Source organism: Chelmon rostratus, chromosome 8 (genome assembly GCF_017976325.1).
Source record: "Chelmon rostratus isolate fCheRos1 chromosome 8, fCheRos1.pri, whole genome shotgun sequence".
NCBI classification, from domain to species: Eukaryota; Metazoa; Chordata; class Actinopteri; order Chaetodontiformes; family Chaetodontidae; genus Chelmon; species Chelmon rostratus.
The window spans coordinates 19,476,413-19,496,261 of NC_055665.1; the positions used below are offsets into that span (position 1 = coordinate 19,476,413).

The following is a 19,849-nucleotide window of genomic DNA, read 5'->3' on the forward strand; positions in this document are numbered from 1 at the left end:
TGGAGTATTTACAAGCTAAAGGGGCAGATATTTCCCTCAGAAGTGTGTGGAGACCAAAACAGAGCAGAGGCCAAACAAATCTGTTAATGCAGCTTTAAATTTGCCTGAGTAGCTTGAGGGTGAATGAAACAAAGAAACTTACCAAAGTATATTTTTGACACATCTTCTTGTCCCTGTGCTGTATTGAAGCTGTCATCGCAGTCTGAAATAGTCATTTTTACGGCTGCACCATTCAGTATGTATTACCCTGTCTTTCAGTCTTGAATATTTTGACATTTGATTGAAGTTTGGCTGCTAAACAGCCTCTACATGAAGCCAATTAAAAGCCTGTAAAGTCAGAGGGCATACAAGTTTCATTCTCTTCTTTTCTCTGCTGTAATGTTTGAGGCTGCCATGCAGGACACTTTAGCTTTTTCACCCAATGTCAGTGATAATATGTTACGTTCAGGCTTGTGTCCAAATCATGAAACAAAAAAAAAAAAAAGAAAAGTAGCGGAGGGGCTACATAACTCTGGTGTTAACTTTAATTTGTGCCAAACTTTATGTCGGCATGGATGATGCCATACACTGATGATACCTGTTCGAGGCCTAAATTAGATTGAGGCTAAAATAGGACCAAATGTGGTATTAGAAAAAAAAGTAGTAGTGTGCATCCATCCTTAGTCGGGAGGGTTTATGCACCTGCCTGACTTCATTTACAGGTGTCGACTGATTCTCTCACTGGACGGTCACAGGGACTGACCAAGTGACCTTAACCTTCCGCACCCCGATGCCACATACACACACACACACACACATACCCAAACACACACGCACACACATGCTTCTACCCCCAGGGGATGGTGGGGCTAGTTCAGACTGGGACACAAAGACGAGCATTATTCTTCGACATCTTTTACACCAAACTGCTGGGACAGAGGAGAGGGAGGAGGGAGACCATTTCATCATAGTATTTTACAATTTTACCTTCTTTTTTTTTAGTAAAAACATGTTCATTTGACACACACATGTGTGGCATTAGATTTCATTGTCTAATAGAGGCGTTACAGTGTTTTCCTTCAACAATAAATCTATAAGATATTACATGAAATTCAAGTTTGCATGTTAGATTCACATAACTGTAATGAATCTGTTATTATCCAGGGGAAAGTTTGGATTCAGCAGTCTGCCTCCATGGAAGTGAAAAAGGATTTAAAACAATGCATCAAACTCTGTTATGTTTCACTGTCCTGTTCCTGAGTTAGCACAGGGCAAACAGGGAAGTATTCCCATAAAGAAAGAGGCCACACTGTGTTTGCATTGCTTTCCTCGGCACAGTGACTGATGAAAGACCAGAAGCCACAGCGAGGAGAAGCGCTGGACTCGTGCATACTGTTCCCCCTAAACATCAACACACTAGTTAGACAAATGGGGCTTCAACCCCACCTTTATGCTGCACTGCTCCAGAGGCTGCAATCCACTGAGGTTCAAGCAACTGCGTTTAAGACCAATTACCATAAAAATCCTAAAACTGCTGACTGAGGCTGTGGTGACAGATAATCTGGAACAATGATTGATGATGGACGAGGTATTATTATTGGAGAGAACAATAAGATACATATTTTGCATATTTGGTGGCCATTCGACTCTTGATCTTTCCTCTCTATTGTGACAATACAAACAACATCATATGTGGACTCAGCAGGGAAGGGTCAAGTGCTACAGTTTACCATAACTCAATGATACACATGCATGTCTGCTATGCCAATGTGCCTCAAGCTTTTATGGAACTAACTCCCTCTAGAGGTAATAAGAGGAGATACTGCTGCTTCTTCGGCTGATGTCAAACATCACCCCCGCTGAAATGAAAGGGACAACATGATTGCACTGGAATAGAAGGTGATGAGACTGACTTGTACCGCTCCCATCATCCACAGTGTCCTTTGAGCTACCTCATGCATGAATCAATTAGTTTATGGTAAACTGGCACATCCTTAGCCGCATTTCTGCAGATCAGACTCAAACAACACACTGCAAGGCCACGTTATTCAAACTGCTCAGTCCTTTGTGGAAAGACCCATTATTTCCTGGCGTAATTTTAGAATCATATGCATATACATACCCTGGAAATAACATCCACATTACAATACAGTCACTGTAAGGTCAGTAATAATCTGTGCTGATCTCATATTGTCATGGTGGATAAATTCTAATCTCGGTCAGCCCGTCACCTCCCTCTTTGAAAACACACTCATACAAACATTTGGAGGAAAAGAGTGAAAGGAGGAGGAATTTAAGGGCACAAAATGCCCTCTTGATTAACACCTGCTGTCACAACTCATTGTTCTCTTTCAAAACGGTGATCCGGGATCCCGTCCAGGATGTGCTGAACCAAATTAAAATCATTTACAATGACTTTATTGATTATGATGTCATTTTAGTGCGTGAGGAGAACGCCTCTGTTTGGTTCAGAAACGGACTTTCAAACAAAAAGACCTGTTGTCAATTTAAACACGGAAAAGTCCTTTGTTTTAGTTTGAAGCTGGGCAGCAGGTGAGTGCGTTCATCTCAGTCACAGCATTTTTACTTTCAGTGCATTAAACGTGCATTTTAAGCATCGCTGGCAGCGCAATGACAGACAGGAATCATGGAAAAGCTACAGTACACATTTCTAAACCCTCGTTGAAATAACTCTCTCTCTCTCTCTCTCTGCCTCTCTCTCTCTCTCTATCTATCTCTCTCTCTCTCTCTCTCTCTCTCTCTCTCTGACGCGGGGGGCTTGCCCTCTAAATAAACTTTGGAGCTCATAGGGGGAGAGAGAGAGACAGAGAGACAGCAGAGGGCTGAAGTCATCAGCCGGCTGGCAGGAGGGGAGTGAATGGGTCCTGCACGCAAAGCAGAAAAGCGCTGAAACTGCGGAGATTTACTTTGGTTCAGCTGCCCGCCGCCAGCAGAGAGGAGAGGAGGTGTGTGCTTGACAGCCAAAAGAACTAGAAACCTTCAACTTACTGAGTGCTTATTTGTGACGACCGGTGTTGGTCTCGTGGTGGCTTTCACTTTTTGTTTTCGTTTTTCTTTTTTTTTTTTCTTTTTTTTTTTGTGTGCTTTAGCTGATGCTGAGATGAAGCCGAGACCCTCAGCGCGCCTGGCACATTAGGGTATCCACACACACCGGGACGCACGGCGCATCTCCACCGAGAGAGAGAGGGGAGAGGGAGACAGGTCAATTTGGAGTTCTACACATGGATATCACATCTCACACTTTTTGAGAATCATGTTAGTCACAAATCAGAATTCTGTTCACCTTTTTGACATACACGAATGATTGTTTCTGCTCTCCTCCTGCGCGCACCGGATGAGAATCGAGCTTTTTGGCGTGTTTGTTTGCTTTTTGACTTTTGGAGGGAATGTTCTTTATCACAGGACGGATAACGGATCCCTGACTCAGTCTGGCTTTCTTGGCACATATGAAGATCCTATCCAGGATGTTACAGTCTAAGCGGCCCAGGCATCATTGGGCCACCGTACACTACCATCACCACATATCACCACATAGCTGGGGGTCCTGCTGTGTCTAGGAATTATCTACCCTCCGCACTCTGCCTCCGCCTGGGGGGAAGGACACGGAATCTTATCCAAGAAGTGATTTGGTGAACATTGACATTGGCTTTACGAGTCTCATCTCTGGGCTACTATGCAATTACAACTGATCTCCTTTGTTTTGATCATCTTGCACTGCATGGATTACACTGGTTGTCAGCAGCACAGCAGCTCCAGGCACCGGCAGCATAAACGTAAGTAGGGTAAAGTGCGGCACGATGCTGCCCGGTGTTTGGTGCACACACTCAACACGGTCTTTGCCTTCTTTTTTTCTCTCTAATTCAACATATATTAGCCTGTTTCAAGGTGAAAGGCGTCAAGTCACACAGTTTCCCAGCCTACAATTTCCATCTTTTGCCGACAAAGCTGAGCATCCAATGATCAGTCGATTCTAAATATCTAAATTAATGCCATTTTTACTTGTACAGTGTAGTAAATTGGTGGACTTGTGTCTCTAAGTCACCAAACAATCCAACACAGGCGCACAACAGGGACCACTGAACCATGTTCCATTGATGTGAGTTTTTCTACATATGACTAATTAATTTGCAGCAGATCTTTGCTCTTCTTTCTCTCTTCATCATGTAATTTAAAAGAAGACGATCAAAACTTAATTATAAGAGTGACTTATTTCTCAGATGATTATTGATCATGGTATAAGAGACATAATACCGCCAAATTCCCACACTCACAGCACAACTTTTCTGCCTCATGAGGTTTACGCGCTCCACCTGTGCTGTTTTAACGAAACGGCTTATTTTAAAACTGGTTGGTTTTGGTTAATTCCAGCGCTGCTCCGGCCTATCAGCTCTTCGATTGTGTGGTCCTTGTGTGGCGTCATGAACCGTCAGTCATTTCACCATCTTTGGTCCATTTCTAACTTGCTTCTTTTGAGCCTTAATTGGATGAATTAATTGTTGCGGCCGTCACCTGAAGCCTGCAGCCACTGCGCTGTGCGCTCCTGTCTCCTGGTTCCCGTCGCTCTCTAGCGGTCAGGGCAGCAGACTTCAGGCGCGCAGTGAGCTGCCCGGGCATCAGGGCTGATCCGCGCTCACACGCACATTCACAGCTGTAGCTCTCCTGTGTGGCGAAGTAGCCTCCGTGTTCACTCTATTTTAATTCCATTGCAACTTTATGGAGTTCATGGATTTATGGATGCTGGCCTAGAGAGAAATTCAACTCGTTATCATAATTTGAAATCATGTCAAATCACTGTTCAAAATCTGAGTTAATGCACATTTGACAGTATGCTCCATCAAAACGCCAAACTGAAAACACTCTTAAGTCTGCCGTATTTCATCTGTCATAGGCTACTGTATATCTCCCCGGGGTCCAACATTATGTCTCATCTCTTGAGCTACGACCGGCCTTTTTCCATGACACTATGAAATAAGTATTGTTAAAGTATATTTTTCTCTTCTTGCTACACCCACTTTATCGCTGAGGGTCTCCAGATGTGCTCTGTGACTAAGTCTATTGGACAAGAGCAGTGATAACTGGAATATTCCATGTATCACTTGCCAGCATGGCCGAAAACTGTCTGTGATCTACAATAATAGACCTTCCAAGTGATGTTTTTATCCTGGCCACCTGGGGCTGAAACCCCCCTCTACATCTCCTCCTCTTCACATTCAATCACACGGCTGCAGTCTGGGCCAGAAGCAGGACAGTTCTTTTTTTTTTTTTTTTTTTTTTTTTTTTGTTAATTTTCTCCTCATGACCACCAGAGTGGACTTTTTTTTTTTTTTTTTTTTACAAAAGCAGAGAAGTACAGCATCTGGGGGTTAACGGTGTGTTTATTATGTAGTTTTAAAGAGGTCCAGGGATTACCTTTGCTCTTGGCAGCTCTGTTCAGTGTAGTTTAGTCAGACCTGAGGAGTTAAGCATAGACCGTTTTGCAGTTTAGCAGGGTGACTCTGCCTGTATAGGTCTTATTCAAACTTCAGCAAACTGATATAATAATTGATATAGGACATCAGACCTAATGATAAAAGACAAGGATTTGTACATGCTGTACGTAATAGGCTGATTATTCTAACTTAAATGTGTGTTTGTGCTTCACAGCAAAGTGCTAAAGTAGGATATATAGACATCAAGGTGTCTGCTGTGGATACACAGATTCTCTCTTTTAAATGTTTATTTCCCCCTAAACAGTATTAAAGAGCCCCTCAACAGTGTGTGTGTGTGTGTGTGTGTGTGTGTGTGTGTGTGAGTGAGTGAGTGTAGGAGAGAGGGGCAGGAGGGTCTACTCAAAGTACTACTCTAGAGCTCTGTTCCTTAAATAATGCCCTGAGAACAGTGTTAACATTTTGTGTCATTTGAATTATTTAAGAATAGTATCAGTTTATTGTTGTTCAGGATGAGAGAGGATGAAAATGTGGCTGAGAAAGATCCGAACATTTTCTCACCCAGCGTATCTACATACTCAACCGTCATGTAGCTCAGTTGTGAGACATTTCTGCCCGAGCTGAAGTTCGCGTTCTACGTCTGCCTCTCCGAACTGACTCAGTGCCCATTAATTGACAAGTGCTACTAAGAATCCAAACTTCCTCCAAGGATGCGGATATCTAACACTTGCAGAGATATCAGGGAGGATGGAGGGATTAGCTGGTGATGGGGTGAATGAGTACAGACTTCAGAGGGAAAGAAGGGGGTAAGAGTGAGTTGGGAGTCAATGACCATTGAGTCAACTGGCCAAAATTACCAAGCAGAGAGTGAACCCGAGCTCCGAGCTTCCTGTTTGTGATGACGCATCCAAAAATGAAAGCATGTGGGTGCAAGGGTGCTAATAGTGGTAATTATATATATATAGTTTAAGACAGTCAGCCCAGTGGAGGATGAAGCTTAAAGCTAAACGTAGGATATGGCTTGTAAAAGAGAAATCAAGTGTCTCACACGATGGAATCCTATAAAAAGGTGCACATTCAATACTTAAGGCAAAATGTTTTTGACTATTGCACAATTCTATTTTCTCACCTGTGTTTGTGTGTGTCCGGGCCTGTGAGTGTGTTTATTCATATGTGACTTTGTTGGTATGTTGTGCAAGATACCACTGTCCAACTGAGGTTTTGTCATGGCAAGTGCAACGGCAAATTCCTGCCTCTCAAGACGTCTGTGAACCAGGTCAGCTTGGCAGGAACACATGTGGGCAAATGGACGGCCGTTGTAGAGATTGCTGAGATATTTCAAACAAGGTATCCGTGATCTATGGTGAAGTGGCAGCTAAACCTCGAACTCAGACAAGACAGAAGAGGGCCAGCTAAAACCTGTGGCATGAGATGTCAAGGCTGGGGAGGAAGGGTAATTCCTTAAGGGGCTTTTGATTTGCGTTCCACGTGTGACTACTGCAACGTTATCCAAAGAACACCTTTGGGAATGGAGCACCAATGCAACATGGTTGCACAAGTATGTAAAACATGGAACTTGTCTCATGGCCATTGCCTATATATTGAGTCACAGGGTTCACTCCTGGTAGTGGTAGGCTGCAACATGCTCGTCCCTCATTCCTAAAATCCCTGTGTCGCTTTAGCTAAAGCACGGTATTTCTAACAGAGGAGCGAGTTAAACAAATTTCCTCATAAGTTACAGTTGCTGAAGCATCAGGACAACAAGCAAAGCAACATCCTCTCTGAACCACCCAACAATATGGAACCCCTCATGTGTATCTGGTGGTCTTCTCTCCTCATCCTCCAACCCAAACCCTCTTTGTTACTGTTACTGTACATTAAGTGCAATCAGATACTGTAAAGGGTGAAATACAAACCTTTCCAGGAAAATGACAGCAAGAAATCACACTGAATTTATTTCACCTTCTTCAATGCAGTTAGTTCTTTGAGACTTTAAGCCCCAGGTTTTTATGATCTTTTTATATTTCTACAATATGTTACTAGCACTGCATATACCTGTGTGTTTTAAATCATTACTTAAACACACTGTCACTTTGAAATACACTTGGCAGGCATTAAAAATGTCTGTGACGAGGCTGTCAGCATACAATAAAAATGATTAAAACCTACAACCACAGCTTTCATCCATGGCAGATAAAGTCTGGTGAATCATCACACAAATTAGTGAAGAGAGGGGGATAGAAATCCTTCCGTAAAATACATCAGCATAAACTAAACACCACAGTACTTATGAACATGAACTGGGTTGTAAACACAGTATAAATAACTATCTTTGGCACTGTGCTATCAATCACACATAGGTGATTAGTCCTATATGATACTGCAATTAGACACTTTTACATTTGAAATAAAACCTCTTCATGATACAGCTGACTCTTTCTTGACATGACACAACAATACTCAATTGAAATAGTTCAATAATTAAAATGATGAACTTAATTTGCATCAAATGTTAGGAAAACATGCAGTTTCAGATTGTTTCCTCATTTGAGAAGAATTCTGGGTTCCTATGGAGATGCTATATGTGTTAAATCAGCACAGTGCCTTCTGTTTCCTTCAAATATTTAAAGTCATTTTCAGTCGTTTTGTTGATTGAAACAGGTTGTCCAACAAAAACTTACAGAATAACATCAAAAAGGAAAATTGTTGGTCCACCATGAACTCTAGCAGTGCATCAAGAGGTTGGCGTTATCGCTGCAGTACTGATGTTGGTGTTGTAGAGCCATGCACAGTGGCGCCACAGGACGCTCTAACCTGACATCTCCAGTGAAACTACACTGTATAAACCTTCATAACTCTCATAATCCATCTTGAACATTCTCGATTAAGTTATCAGCCCGATCCTGTTTTGTGCAGCCGCCATAAAAAAAAATCGTTACACCATTTCCAAAAAACAAAATGTTTTATTGCACTCTGCACAAATACTATTCACACCACATGGTGCACATCTTCTAGTTTCTGTCAGATTTTGATTGGTTTCTTACTGCTTTATTTTCCTTAAATGGTTTGGCGCTAAATGAGCTCCAGTTTTACAGAAAGGCTGCTAGAAGGTTACTGTGTCCGTCTTTGGCACCAGCGCACAGGTGAATTCCTGCTGTGAGCTGTGAAAGAGAGGGAGGCTAGTATTACTAGCACGGTATTCAAAGTGTCCGGCATTGAGCTGGGGCACTGTGGCTTATCAAATGTTGTAATCGCTCCAAATATGATTCACATTCCACTTCAGTCATTAAAATGCCCAAAAAGTAATCGGAATATTTTAGTTTTCCCATTGTACCACGTGAAATTCACACTCAAACGTCCCCTTGCTCCTGTCGACAGAGATCTCTGGTGTGAGCTCAGGGTGCCAGCAGGGCGGCTGTCTGACCTGCTCGGACTACAATGGCTGCCTGTCCTGCAAGCCGCGCTTCTTCATGCATTTGGAGAGGATTGGGATGAAGCAGATCGGGGTGTGCATGACTTCCTGTCCTCCGGGCTTTTACGGCACACGCTCCCCGGAAAGAAACACCTGCACAAGTAAGCCACAATGAGCGCGTTGGAGGGTGATAACATTAAAGAAAAAGCTTCCTCGCGTTGCATGTTTGCGTGTACACACATCTGCAGGTGTGGTATTAGTAGCCAGACTTCTGTTTTATTAATTGTCCTCTGATTCAGTTTAAACACACACAGGAAAGGATTGAGTTAAATGTGACCTCTTAACAGTGTGTTTTACTTACATGTGACATGACAAGTTTAGTCGGCTCCAAGACGTTGTCACAATAGATGTCCGTTCTCCATATACACTACTTTACAAGCAACAGCTTCAAGACCTGTTAGAGAAACACTAACACTATGCACACACGCAGTATGTACTCCAACAGCAGGAAAACTTGATGCCTGTCAAGTATGCTTCCGTTTTGTGACATCAGATTATATGAAGTATTGCTTTACTTAAAATCATACATCACAGGTCTCCCAGTAAGACATCAATCTGACTGCAGTGGCCTATATTCCTGGCTGTATCCCCAGTGAGACACGCACACACACACACACTGACACCCTGTATATTTAAGACGCAGGACACACTCGATAACTTGTACGGTTTAAATAAACGCCGGCGGTGGGTCTGTGTTTCTCTGTCAGAGTGCAGGTCGGAGTGCGACTCCTGCTTCAACAAGAACTTCTGCACACGCTGCCGAGCAGGATTCTTCCTTCACCTGGGCAAGTGCCAGGAGAACTGCCCTGAGGGGCTGGTCCGCAGCGACACACAGAGGGAGTGTGTTCCCAGTGAGTGTTTACAGCTCGTATTTATTGGGAGCGAGGATAAATGTGGGGTTTGCCCTTTATTTAACTCTATTTACCGTGTTTCTATCCAGCATTAGCCATGCAGAGTTTACCAAATAATTGGAATGAAGCTGCCACATGAAACTTGATAACGTGTTAAATATTCAAACGTCACTGTGCTTTTCTCTGTGCAGAGTGCCCTGCGGAGTGTGAGTCATGTGTGAACAGTGAGACGTGCACGCGGTGCCGGCCAGGTCTCTACCAGCTCAGTGGAAGGTGCCACCATGTCTGTCCAGAGGACTATGAGCCCAATGACAAACTCATGGACTGCACAGCACAAGGTCAGTCCAGTGTGAAAAAAATTACCGCCCCTGTTGGAAGGGGCCCATGCCACATTTCTGGACCTTAATGTAGAACAGCTACAACTGGCAAAAGTGTTAGAAAGAAGAAGAGAGAATAATTTTGAGCCATAAGGTAACCAAACATCACCTCCCTTTCAGTGCACTGCGAGGTGGGCGAGTGGAGCGAGTGGAGCCCCTGCTCTCGGCCCGGTAGAACCTGTGGGTTCAGGCGCGGCCAGGAGACCCGCACGCGACAGGTCATCCAGTACCCATCACCCTTTGGCAACCCCTGCCCTGAGGTCTCAGAGATCAAAGAGTGCCTGGTCAAGAGGAGGAAATGTCCAGGTAAAGGAAACTGCACTGCAGCCAAGTCACAGTGTCTGGGTGTCAGATCCTGACTCCAGATCCTGATGATCCAGCAACTTAAGCTTTTTTAAATGGTCACGTTCTAGACGTCATCTGCTGTAGTCACCGTTGACCCATCACCCTCACTGCCAACGCTGAATTTGTGACACATGGCACAACTTCTACTCTCTATGAATTCCAGGCCCCGCTGCTCCAGCTTGTACAATCAGAGCTCGTCGTTCTTCCGCTCAGGACTACGACTGTTTACTCAGAGGATTGTCATTGTGGTTAGAGTGAGGACAGTGGGGGGAACACACATGTGTGATGTTGCAGTGGGTATGTTGTGTGTTTTCCCACGAGACCTCTTTGGATTTTTTAAACAGTCAAACCGCTTTCCCTGCTCCTAGTAAACAGGGAATAGCGTGATCATTTCTAATGAAGAGAGTGTAAACTGCTTTCAGACGGGCTCGTCTCCTTAGAAAAGCCGATGCTGTGGTGCATTTACGATGGCTTTGTGTTATGTGTGTACTGCGTGTGTGTGGTTACTGAGCTGGTTGGCGGCTACGGCTGGTTGTTTTTTAGCCTGGGCTCTGTAGTGTTAAATGACAGATCGCAGACAGGGTAGGAGGCTGAGATCCAGCCCCCTGGGGCCTCACACTTACAGAACAAACAGTGTGTGTATGTGTGTGCATGTGCGTGTTTCTGTGCATGTGTGTGTGTGTGTGTGATGCAGCAGAAAAGCAGTTGACTCTGGAGCAGAAACAGCCAGCTCAACATCAACATCCTCCCCCTGGGAGGCACGCGGCGACCAGGGGATCAGTATTGGTTTATCCCCACAGCTGCCAATACACACAGACACACACACATGCAAACCAACACATGCACACACAAATCAAGATCCAGATACACCCTCTCCATTTCAAACAAGTCAGACAAATGCACACTTGGGCACAGCGAGCACACACACACACAATCTTTGTCTCACTAAAATAACTACACAGCCGTTGCTGTTGGTGGTAATTTGTGAAGAGAGTGAACTGGGTCGACGTGATTTGTAAGGCAGACTGTGAAATGTGCCCTCTGTCACCCCCGCTATCCCTCTCTCCCTTGCTTCTATCTGTATCTCTCTACTGATCCATTCCCCCATCCCCGTCCCCTCTCCACACACACACACACACACACACGCCCTACCACACCAAAGAAAACATAGACCCCCATATAAGCTCCCTGCTGGCGCTCCCAGTCAGTCGGGTCGAGGCCGAGACTCTGGTGTGTAGTCGACGGCTCTGTTGATCTAGCCTGAGCCTGGTGAAGGGGGGGTGGGGGGTGTGGTGGGGGGGTGAAAAGAAAGAAAGAAAGAAAGAAAGAAAGAAAGAAAGAAAGAAAGAAAGAAAGAAAGAAAGAAAGAAAGAGCTGAACATAGTCTCACACACTACAGTCCCCCATTTATCGACGCTGTCCCCTCTTGTGATTACCCAGTTGCCCCGGCTCCAAGAGCATCTGCGGTGAATGAGAGCTAATTATCTGCTTCGGCGCGTCCTCTCCTCGCTGTTTACGTTCTGCACACGCTAGGGGGTCAGTGGTCCGACCTCAGAGAGCCCCCGGTAATCCTCCAGCAGCCCTCAGACACTGATACATCCTCCTCCTCCTTTTCCTTTCCTCCTCTTTTGCACTTTCTCCCTTGGCCTTCTCCTCCCCCTCTGCCCTGCCTCTCCTCCGCCCAATCTTCTCCTTGCTACATCCTTTTACTCCTCCAGATGAGTGTATTCAGTCTTTGCTCATTTCATCCTCTTTCGCCATCCTGTTACTCCTGTTGGCGCTACGCAGATATTTTGCCTACTTACCTAACAATGCAACACGTTTAACTTTCCTCAGCCCCAAACTCAGTCTGTCAAAGCCTCATCAACTTCAGAACAACTTTTCAATGAATGTTTGACTGTGGATTTTGTCCTCCTCCACTTCCATTAGCAGATACATTGTGCCTATTGACTTGAAATATTGTGAACCTGTCCTTTAAGACTGTTCTGACTCAAACTGTGACTTTGTGTCTCAAATCTAGGAAATGATCCTCGCCTAACGTGTAATTAAAGGCAGCTTTTGTTATAGTACAAATCATTAAATCCATCTAACCTATTAGCAATGCATTTCTGTTCCCTCTGAGGTTAAATACAACACCACGTCAAATGCTCCCAGATGATGGTGTCACTTTGGAATTAAAAATGCAGATATCTGCTCTTTCATAGCTGAGAAGAACCATATTACCTTCATGTCTGTAGTTAAATATGAAGCTCAAGCCAGCAGGTGATTAGCTTTTACCTTGTGAGGCAGCTGGATTTGCGAGATCATGCAAGCCGAGAATCGACCTTGCCAGCCTTCAAGTTATGCACTTGTGGCTGAAACACAGTCGTTCAGACTAACCAGTTTCCTACAAGGAACTACTGGTGGCTATGGCCGTGGTTTAGATGTGACCACAGCGCGGCTGTTCGTTTGAAAACAACAATGGAGGCTCAGAACTGTTCAGAACTGGAGAGCAAAGAGCGACACTGAAGGAAAAGGTGTTTCCGCTCTTCTCCTGACTGGATTCAGCGAGAGTCCTTCCACAACATCATCTGGTTTGTTGATCTGATTGGTTGGGAAAAGTGATACACGGTGACGGACAGATGGTTCATCAAATCACCTGCCAAGTATTTTTTGAAAGCGCCTGCCCTTTTCCAAACAGGTTCAAGGGACGACTTCTTCAGGTTCGATTAGCTTTGCTTAGCATAAAGACTCAACATAGGGGGAAACAGCTAGCCTGTCTGTCCAGAGTTTTAAAAATCACCAGCACCTTTAAAGCTCACAGATTAACACGTTTGTTGTTTGTTCGATTCATACACAAACAAAAAATGCTATTTGTTGTTCCATGGGTGCTTAAACTATTCTCAGTTCGTGGTCTCAATCTCATCATACAGCCCTCAAAAAGAAAGCACGTTTCCCAAAATGTCAAACTAGACTAGTGTAGTGTAGACTTAAACCTCCAGATGTTACAGTCTCCAGTTCTATTGGACCATTGCAAAATCTCAACTTCCAGTTGGTCCTGACCCCGGAACAATGTTTTGAATTACAGATAGCACGTCAGAAAAGTTATAAAACTAGGAAACATGTTGATGTATTCAGGCTAAGAGTCAGAAAAACTTTGCTCTGTTCCTCCGTTATCGGCAGATGGAGATTGTGAATGTTTACACACGCACATCCTCACGCACCGACGTTTCTCTCAACATAATGCTGGCTAATTTGTCCTTCGAGGGACCTGCTCTTCACCTCTATCTCTGTAGCCAGATAGACCGTGTGCCCTCTGCAAACCTTTTAACTCCCTCACACACACACACACACACACACACACACATACACACACCGACCTATTACACACAGAGAAACATCCAGTTAAGCAAACCAGCATCAACCAGTCGGTGAAGGGGGATTGATACACACAAACACACACACGCACTCACACACACACACACTGACATACCCAGAGCCCCCCTCATGACATCCTGGCGGCCATGCGGCAGGCATTCCACTTGTGGGACAGCCCATAGCCTTTAATCCCAGCCTGGCTCCCGCCAAAAGCTCCCCGGACGACAGAACGCCTGCCACGGAGGATGTGCCACCATAAAACACACAGTGCTCCTCCAACCGCACACACACACACCTCCCCTTACCCTCAATGCCCCTCTTTCATTTGATCTCTGTCTGTTTCCTACTCTCACCTTGGTCTTTAGTTCATTCAATACGAGCGTGCTCTCTCGTTCATTGTGCCAGCACACTCACACACAATGTGCAGTGTCTCACCCACTAAAGCCCCTCTCTCTGTGATCTCAGTGCAGTTTACTCACTCCTGTCCTTTGTGAATGCACTGTAAAAGACTTCTAGAAGTTACAATACAGCCACAGACAATTCAGTAGGTTCACACGAGTGGCTTTGTCCACACTGTGCAGGCAGGGATTTCAGTGGAACACAGGAGGAAGAGGACAACACATTTCTACATACATTCTCCTCCATTAACTGTGATTATATGTGAAACGTTCTTGACTTCTGCTGATTACAGGTCATTTGAGTACTTACTGTGGCACTAATTATTTGTGGAGCATAAGAGAAGTTAGAGTCCAGGCTTTGACTGGATCCAGATTTACTATAATTTGAAATGAATGTCAATAATAATTACTCTTTTAAGACATATCCAGTCCTAGTGCAAAAGACAAAATCTCAAGTGGAGCATGCAGAGTACATACAGTGTAGAAACATGAGTGGCAGGTCAGCGGCCAGCATTATTGTCATTATGTTGTTGTGTACTTACTGTGTACTAGTACTGGGTACTAAAAATTGCGATACTTATAAAACAATCAAACTAAATTACAATACATATAAAGCAATAGAGATACACTAAAGATAAATCAACAGGTGTCACAACAAACAGGCCTAGGAACAACAAGATGAGAGATAACATTGATTCAAAATCTATCTATCAAAAGAAATAGTTTTAGGTTTCTGCAGGTTGTTCCTTTCGTGTGGTGCATAGCATTTTCCCGATTTCCCAGTTTCCCAGTCTCAGTATTGACATAGTGATCTTCGAAGACCAGATGGTCTAGTGCAGTGCCAACATGATTTATAGTTAAGAAGCCATGAGAGATACTCAGGTAGTTTGCCAAGAAGAACTTTATAGATAAACAGAATGCAGTGCAGTTTGTGAGCTGTTGCTAGACAACAATACTCAAGGGCTTGGTGTTAAATACAATAAATGTTTCAGTTGCTTCACAGCTGTGAAAGCAACATCGACTGAAACTACATTAAAGGAACAGTTTGACATTTTGGTAAATATGTTTATTTGCTTTTTCGAATTGGATGAAAAGATTGATGCCAGAGCACTTTTAACGTAGCTTAGGACAAAAACTTGAAACAGGGAATCGCCTGGCTCTGTCCACAGTTTACAGATCCGCCTGCCAGCACTTCTGAAACTCACTAACAAATTGTATCTTCATTGTTTAATCCGAACACAAACAGAAGTTAAAAAGTGGCACATTGTAGTTTTAAGGGGAGTTACTTGCTGTGACTATTTCAAGACAACCAGCGGTTACATCAGGAAGTCACAGCCCCTGGCTGCTGGTCGGCAAGTTATAGTCCCAGCCTTAACTGTGTATTGGTAGATGCACTGCTAAACTTTGAACAGCGCCAGGCTAGCATATTTCCTCCTGCTTTCAGTATTTGTGCTTAGCTACGTTAGTCACATCCTGGCTCCACCTCAATATTGAACAGACAGAGTGGTATTGATCATCTCATTTAACTCTTGTCAAGAAAGCAAGTAACCGTATGTCCCATAATGTCAAACTATTCCTCTAAAGGATGTTGCATTATTTCCCTTTCATAGGAATCTGAATTTGAACAATGCAGTATGATTGCATTTCTTCAACACAAACTGTGCCTACAATAACACATACAATACTGTGTAAAGACTGAAAAAATGTAATGTCCTAAAATACACACTTACAAAATGACTCCAGTACCTGCCATACGTGAAAGTGATTCAGCAATCAGTACTAGTTTAAAGCATTTGTCCATGCAAAATAAAACTGTACCAATTCTTAAAATTTCCAAGCAATCCTAGTACAACCCAGTTCCAAAAAAAAAGAGAAATAACAGAATCAATAATTTACAAATAAACTGTGCTTCCTGACTGCAGTTTTACGAAGCGTTCTGTTCATGTGTTCACAAAGTAGTGAACCTCGCTCCATCCTTGCTTGCGAACGACTGAGCCTTTCCAGGATGCTCCTTTCATTCCCAACCATGATACTATCACCTGTTACTAATCAACCTGTTTACCTGTGGAATGATCCAAACAGGAGTTTTTGGAGCGTTCCACAACTTTCCCAGTCTTTTGTTGCTCCTGTCCCAACTTGTTTGAAACATGTTGCTGCATCAAATTCAGAATAAGCAGATATTTACAAAAATCAATGAAGTTGATTGAGTCAAACATTAAACACTCACAACATTAACAGCTGGAGTTCTTATTTCAGAGGGAAATGTTTTGAGTTTATTTCCGTCAAGTGCTTTTGCATCCTTACAACATATTGTACAAGTTTTTCCGGAAACAGGACTAATAGGTGATGTCCTCGCTGCTCTCTTAAGTGTAGCTCCACAAGCTTTTCTTAAACTTTTGTATTCAAATTATGCTAAATCACCACTGGTACAGGTTCCAGTTCATAAAATGACCAGAAGAGTTTCATGTGTTGTCCATAAAGCCAACCACTCCTTCTCTTCCAGTCTTAAAAACTTGGTGGCATTATTAATTAAAACTTGGCTTTTGGGAATGTGCTAAATGTCTGCTGAAAATGCTCCAAAACCTCCAAAGGTGTCTCGTTTGGGGACCATTACACACATGTCAACACACAGTTTACAAAAAGCCCATCAGAAACTGTTCCAACTAACCAAAAGCAGGTTGGTTCGATAAACACTCTCCTAATCATCTCAACACTGGCATGGATTAGGTTTCTCCTCTGGCTCGACAAAAGCACGGGGGCTACAGTATGACTAATCCACTGAACTTGTAAATAGTTGTAAATGGTGTCAGGACAGAGAAAACAATGAGAGCGAAGGGGACTTCCTGTGTTTATAGAGGACAGGGGGCAGACCCACAATGACTCAGTGCACTAGATTACTCCATCTGTCCATCCATCCATGCACCCACCTATCTTCACTATCTTTGATTTTGATTCTTTTTTTTAATTTACTTTTCTCTGTCTTGTAATGCGTGCACGCTGGGCTGTCCATACTGTGTTTGTGCACATGTTCACATATGCACATAAATCTCCTGTCCCTTCATTATTTCTAGAAGATGATTAAACACAGTGGGCAGGTAGAGATTGGTATCACTAGCCCAGAATGTGTGGGTCAGACATGGCCCCTGGTCCAGCAGAGCCCGGCCTTGATTAATGAACAAGCAGAGGGGGAGAGGATGAGCGCAGGGAGCCAAGCATGAAGCGGAGGGGAGGGAGACAGAGAGAGATCTCGTTCTCTCTCTCTCTCTCTCTCTTTCGCTTTATCTCTCTTTCTCTCTCTCCCTGTGTCTGTGCCTACTGCCTACTTCAGCAGTTTCACAATCCCCGACTGGCCGGCCAACCAGCCAAGCAGGCCGTGCTGCTCCGTTCCACTCACACATGAGCAGCAGCAGTGCAACAACAGGAAAGGGCCTCCTCTGCTTTCACTTGCAGGTCCTGTCTCCAACCTCCCTGGGGGTGGATCTTGTTATTATCATTAATAACTGTAGCCCGAGCAGAGATAAACCTTCAGCATTCCAAAACTCTTGGTTTTGTTTATGAGATGGTGTTGCAAGAACAGATAAATTGGGGGTTTATTTAAAGGTTTTCTATTTTGGACAATGGTCTGCTCATCACAGGGAGAGGGCTGCTGTCTGTTATTAAATACTGCCATCTAGTGGTGAATTCAGATCACCATGTGCTTGTCATGTGCTCACTCTTCCTCAGGTTTTGCTACTTTCAGTTAAAGCAGGCATGTCAAACTGATTCGATAAAGGGCCGTGTGGCTGCAGGTTTTCGTTCCAACCAAGGAGGAGCACACCAGGCTGGAATCAATTGATCAGCTGATCTCAGTCTTCAGCTGGAAGAAAACCTGCAGCCACACAGCCCTTTATGGAATCAGTTTGACATGCCTGCGTTAAAGGGATCATTTGATATGTGGTGGCTCCTGTAAATCACAGATCATATATGTTACCAGGCTGACCTTTCTGAAATTGGTTCAATTTGACGTACTGCACTAATTGTATTAGTATGCTACAAAAATTTCAACATTCAGCATACTTAATTGAAAAAGTTTCAGCATTGTTGGAGGGAGCCAGAGAATTAGGAATTTCATTGCCAGTGACTGACTAATTGTGCTTTTGACAATAAAGCTCTTGAAACTTGATTAGCAGCTTGGAAAGCAAATGAAAACATTTAACTGAATACTACCTCCTGAAACTGACGGGAAGAAGATAGAGAGCTCCATCCTCCACTCTACCTCTATTAATCTTTATTGTTTCATTTTCCTTGACTTCCAGGAGGACGCAGGAAGAATGAGCGAAGAGAACGGAGGAATCGCAACAACCGGAAAGATAAGGAGAGCCAGGAGGGTCGACGGGAGAGGAAGAGAGAGAGGGAGCGAGAGAGGGAGAGAGAGGCAGGTGAACGTGAAGACTCTGATAACAGGAACAAAACGGAGCACAGGCACCGCAGAGGCCATGACACAGACCCGGTCTCCCCTGGAGACGGCCTTGTACAGTAGTGCTCTGGACAGACAAAGTCCAGCGCCTCCCCACCCTCCTCCTGTTATCCTCCCATTCTTCCTTCTCCAAAACTCCCCCACCCTCACCCACTGTTCACCCCCCTCGACCCCTCTCTGCAGGGGTGTTGCTGCTACCTGTATGATTTGAATATAATGTTTATGCACAAGCCGGTCGGGGCACATGCAGCCACGAGGCTTGGGCCGCTATGGACTTAAAAAGTCTTTTTTCTACCCTGTAGCCTCCACTCCTTCACTTCCACCACTGAGAGAGTGTCTCTATTGAGAAGTGCAGGAGACACTGCTGAGACTGCTGTTGGGACTGAAGAACAAAGTGAGAAATGTCTGTGGAGGACTGGCAGACAGGACAGACAGGACAGAGAGACAAAGACGTCATACTATGTGCTTGTCGATATGGTTATTTAATGGGGCCCTGTTACAACATTGCGCGTCTTGGTTTTTGAATGTAGATTTTGCAACATTATGTAGAACAATTGTTTATTATTGTTGTTTCTGTTCTTTAGATCTCTATTTTATTTGGTGCAGAATTTGTAAAGAAAAAATAAAAGTGAGTTTGCTATTGCCATCTTGTGACATCTTCATAATCACTGCAAATGACAGCTGGAGGAGAATCTGCACGCTGTCAATCAAAGGAGTATGGTCAAAAGCTGAAAACCATTAACATGTGTTCTGTATGTCTTGGACAAAAGCTAGTTTTATCCAATTATGTGATAAATCTAATCTACTATTGGTTTTTCTTTTTGTGTAAATGGAATCTGTGCTCTCATTAAAACTCCTTGACTAGGAACCAAAAGCACCTGTATGTCAAATAAAACTATAATGGGTTTGTACGTGTGTCTGTTATCTGTCTCTCATCTGATTGTCATCTTGTGCAATCCATGTGCTATAAACCCTCTCTGAGTTAATGCAAAGTGAAACTCAGCATTAAGCAGCTATCAGTTGTTGAGTCAAAGGTCGCCATGGTCTCATTTGGGTGGATTGTAGCGGTAGTAGAGCGTCACATAATGTGATAACACCTGAGCAGTTATTGTAGATACTGATAACCCACAATGCCACAACCAATATCAGTGGCATCTTTTCCAATCT

The 19,849-nt window shown here is 43.8% G+C and overlaps 1 protein-coding gene across 1 annotated transcript; it reads left to right on the top strand.

The window, feature by feature from the left end:
- The first annotated feature begins 3,089 nt into the window (after nt 1-3,089).
- On the top strand, nt 3,090-19,593 carry rspo3 (R-spondin 3). Its single transcript, XM_041941702.1, has 6 exons — nt 3,090-3,773; nt 8,805-8,999; nt 9,606-9,749; nt 9,941-10,087; nt 10,247-10,432; nt 18,522-19,593. The coding sequence occupies exons 1-6, from the start codon at nt 3,674-3,676 to the stop codon at nt 18,743-18,745; spliced, it is 996 nt and encodes a 331-aa protein (XP_041797636.1). The 5' UTR covers nt 3,090-3,673; the 3' UTR covers nt 18,746-19,593.
- The last annotated feature ends 256 nt before the right edge of the window (nt 19,594-19,849 follow it).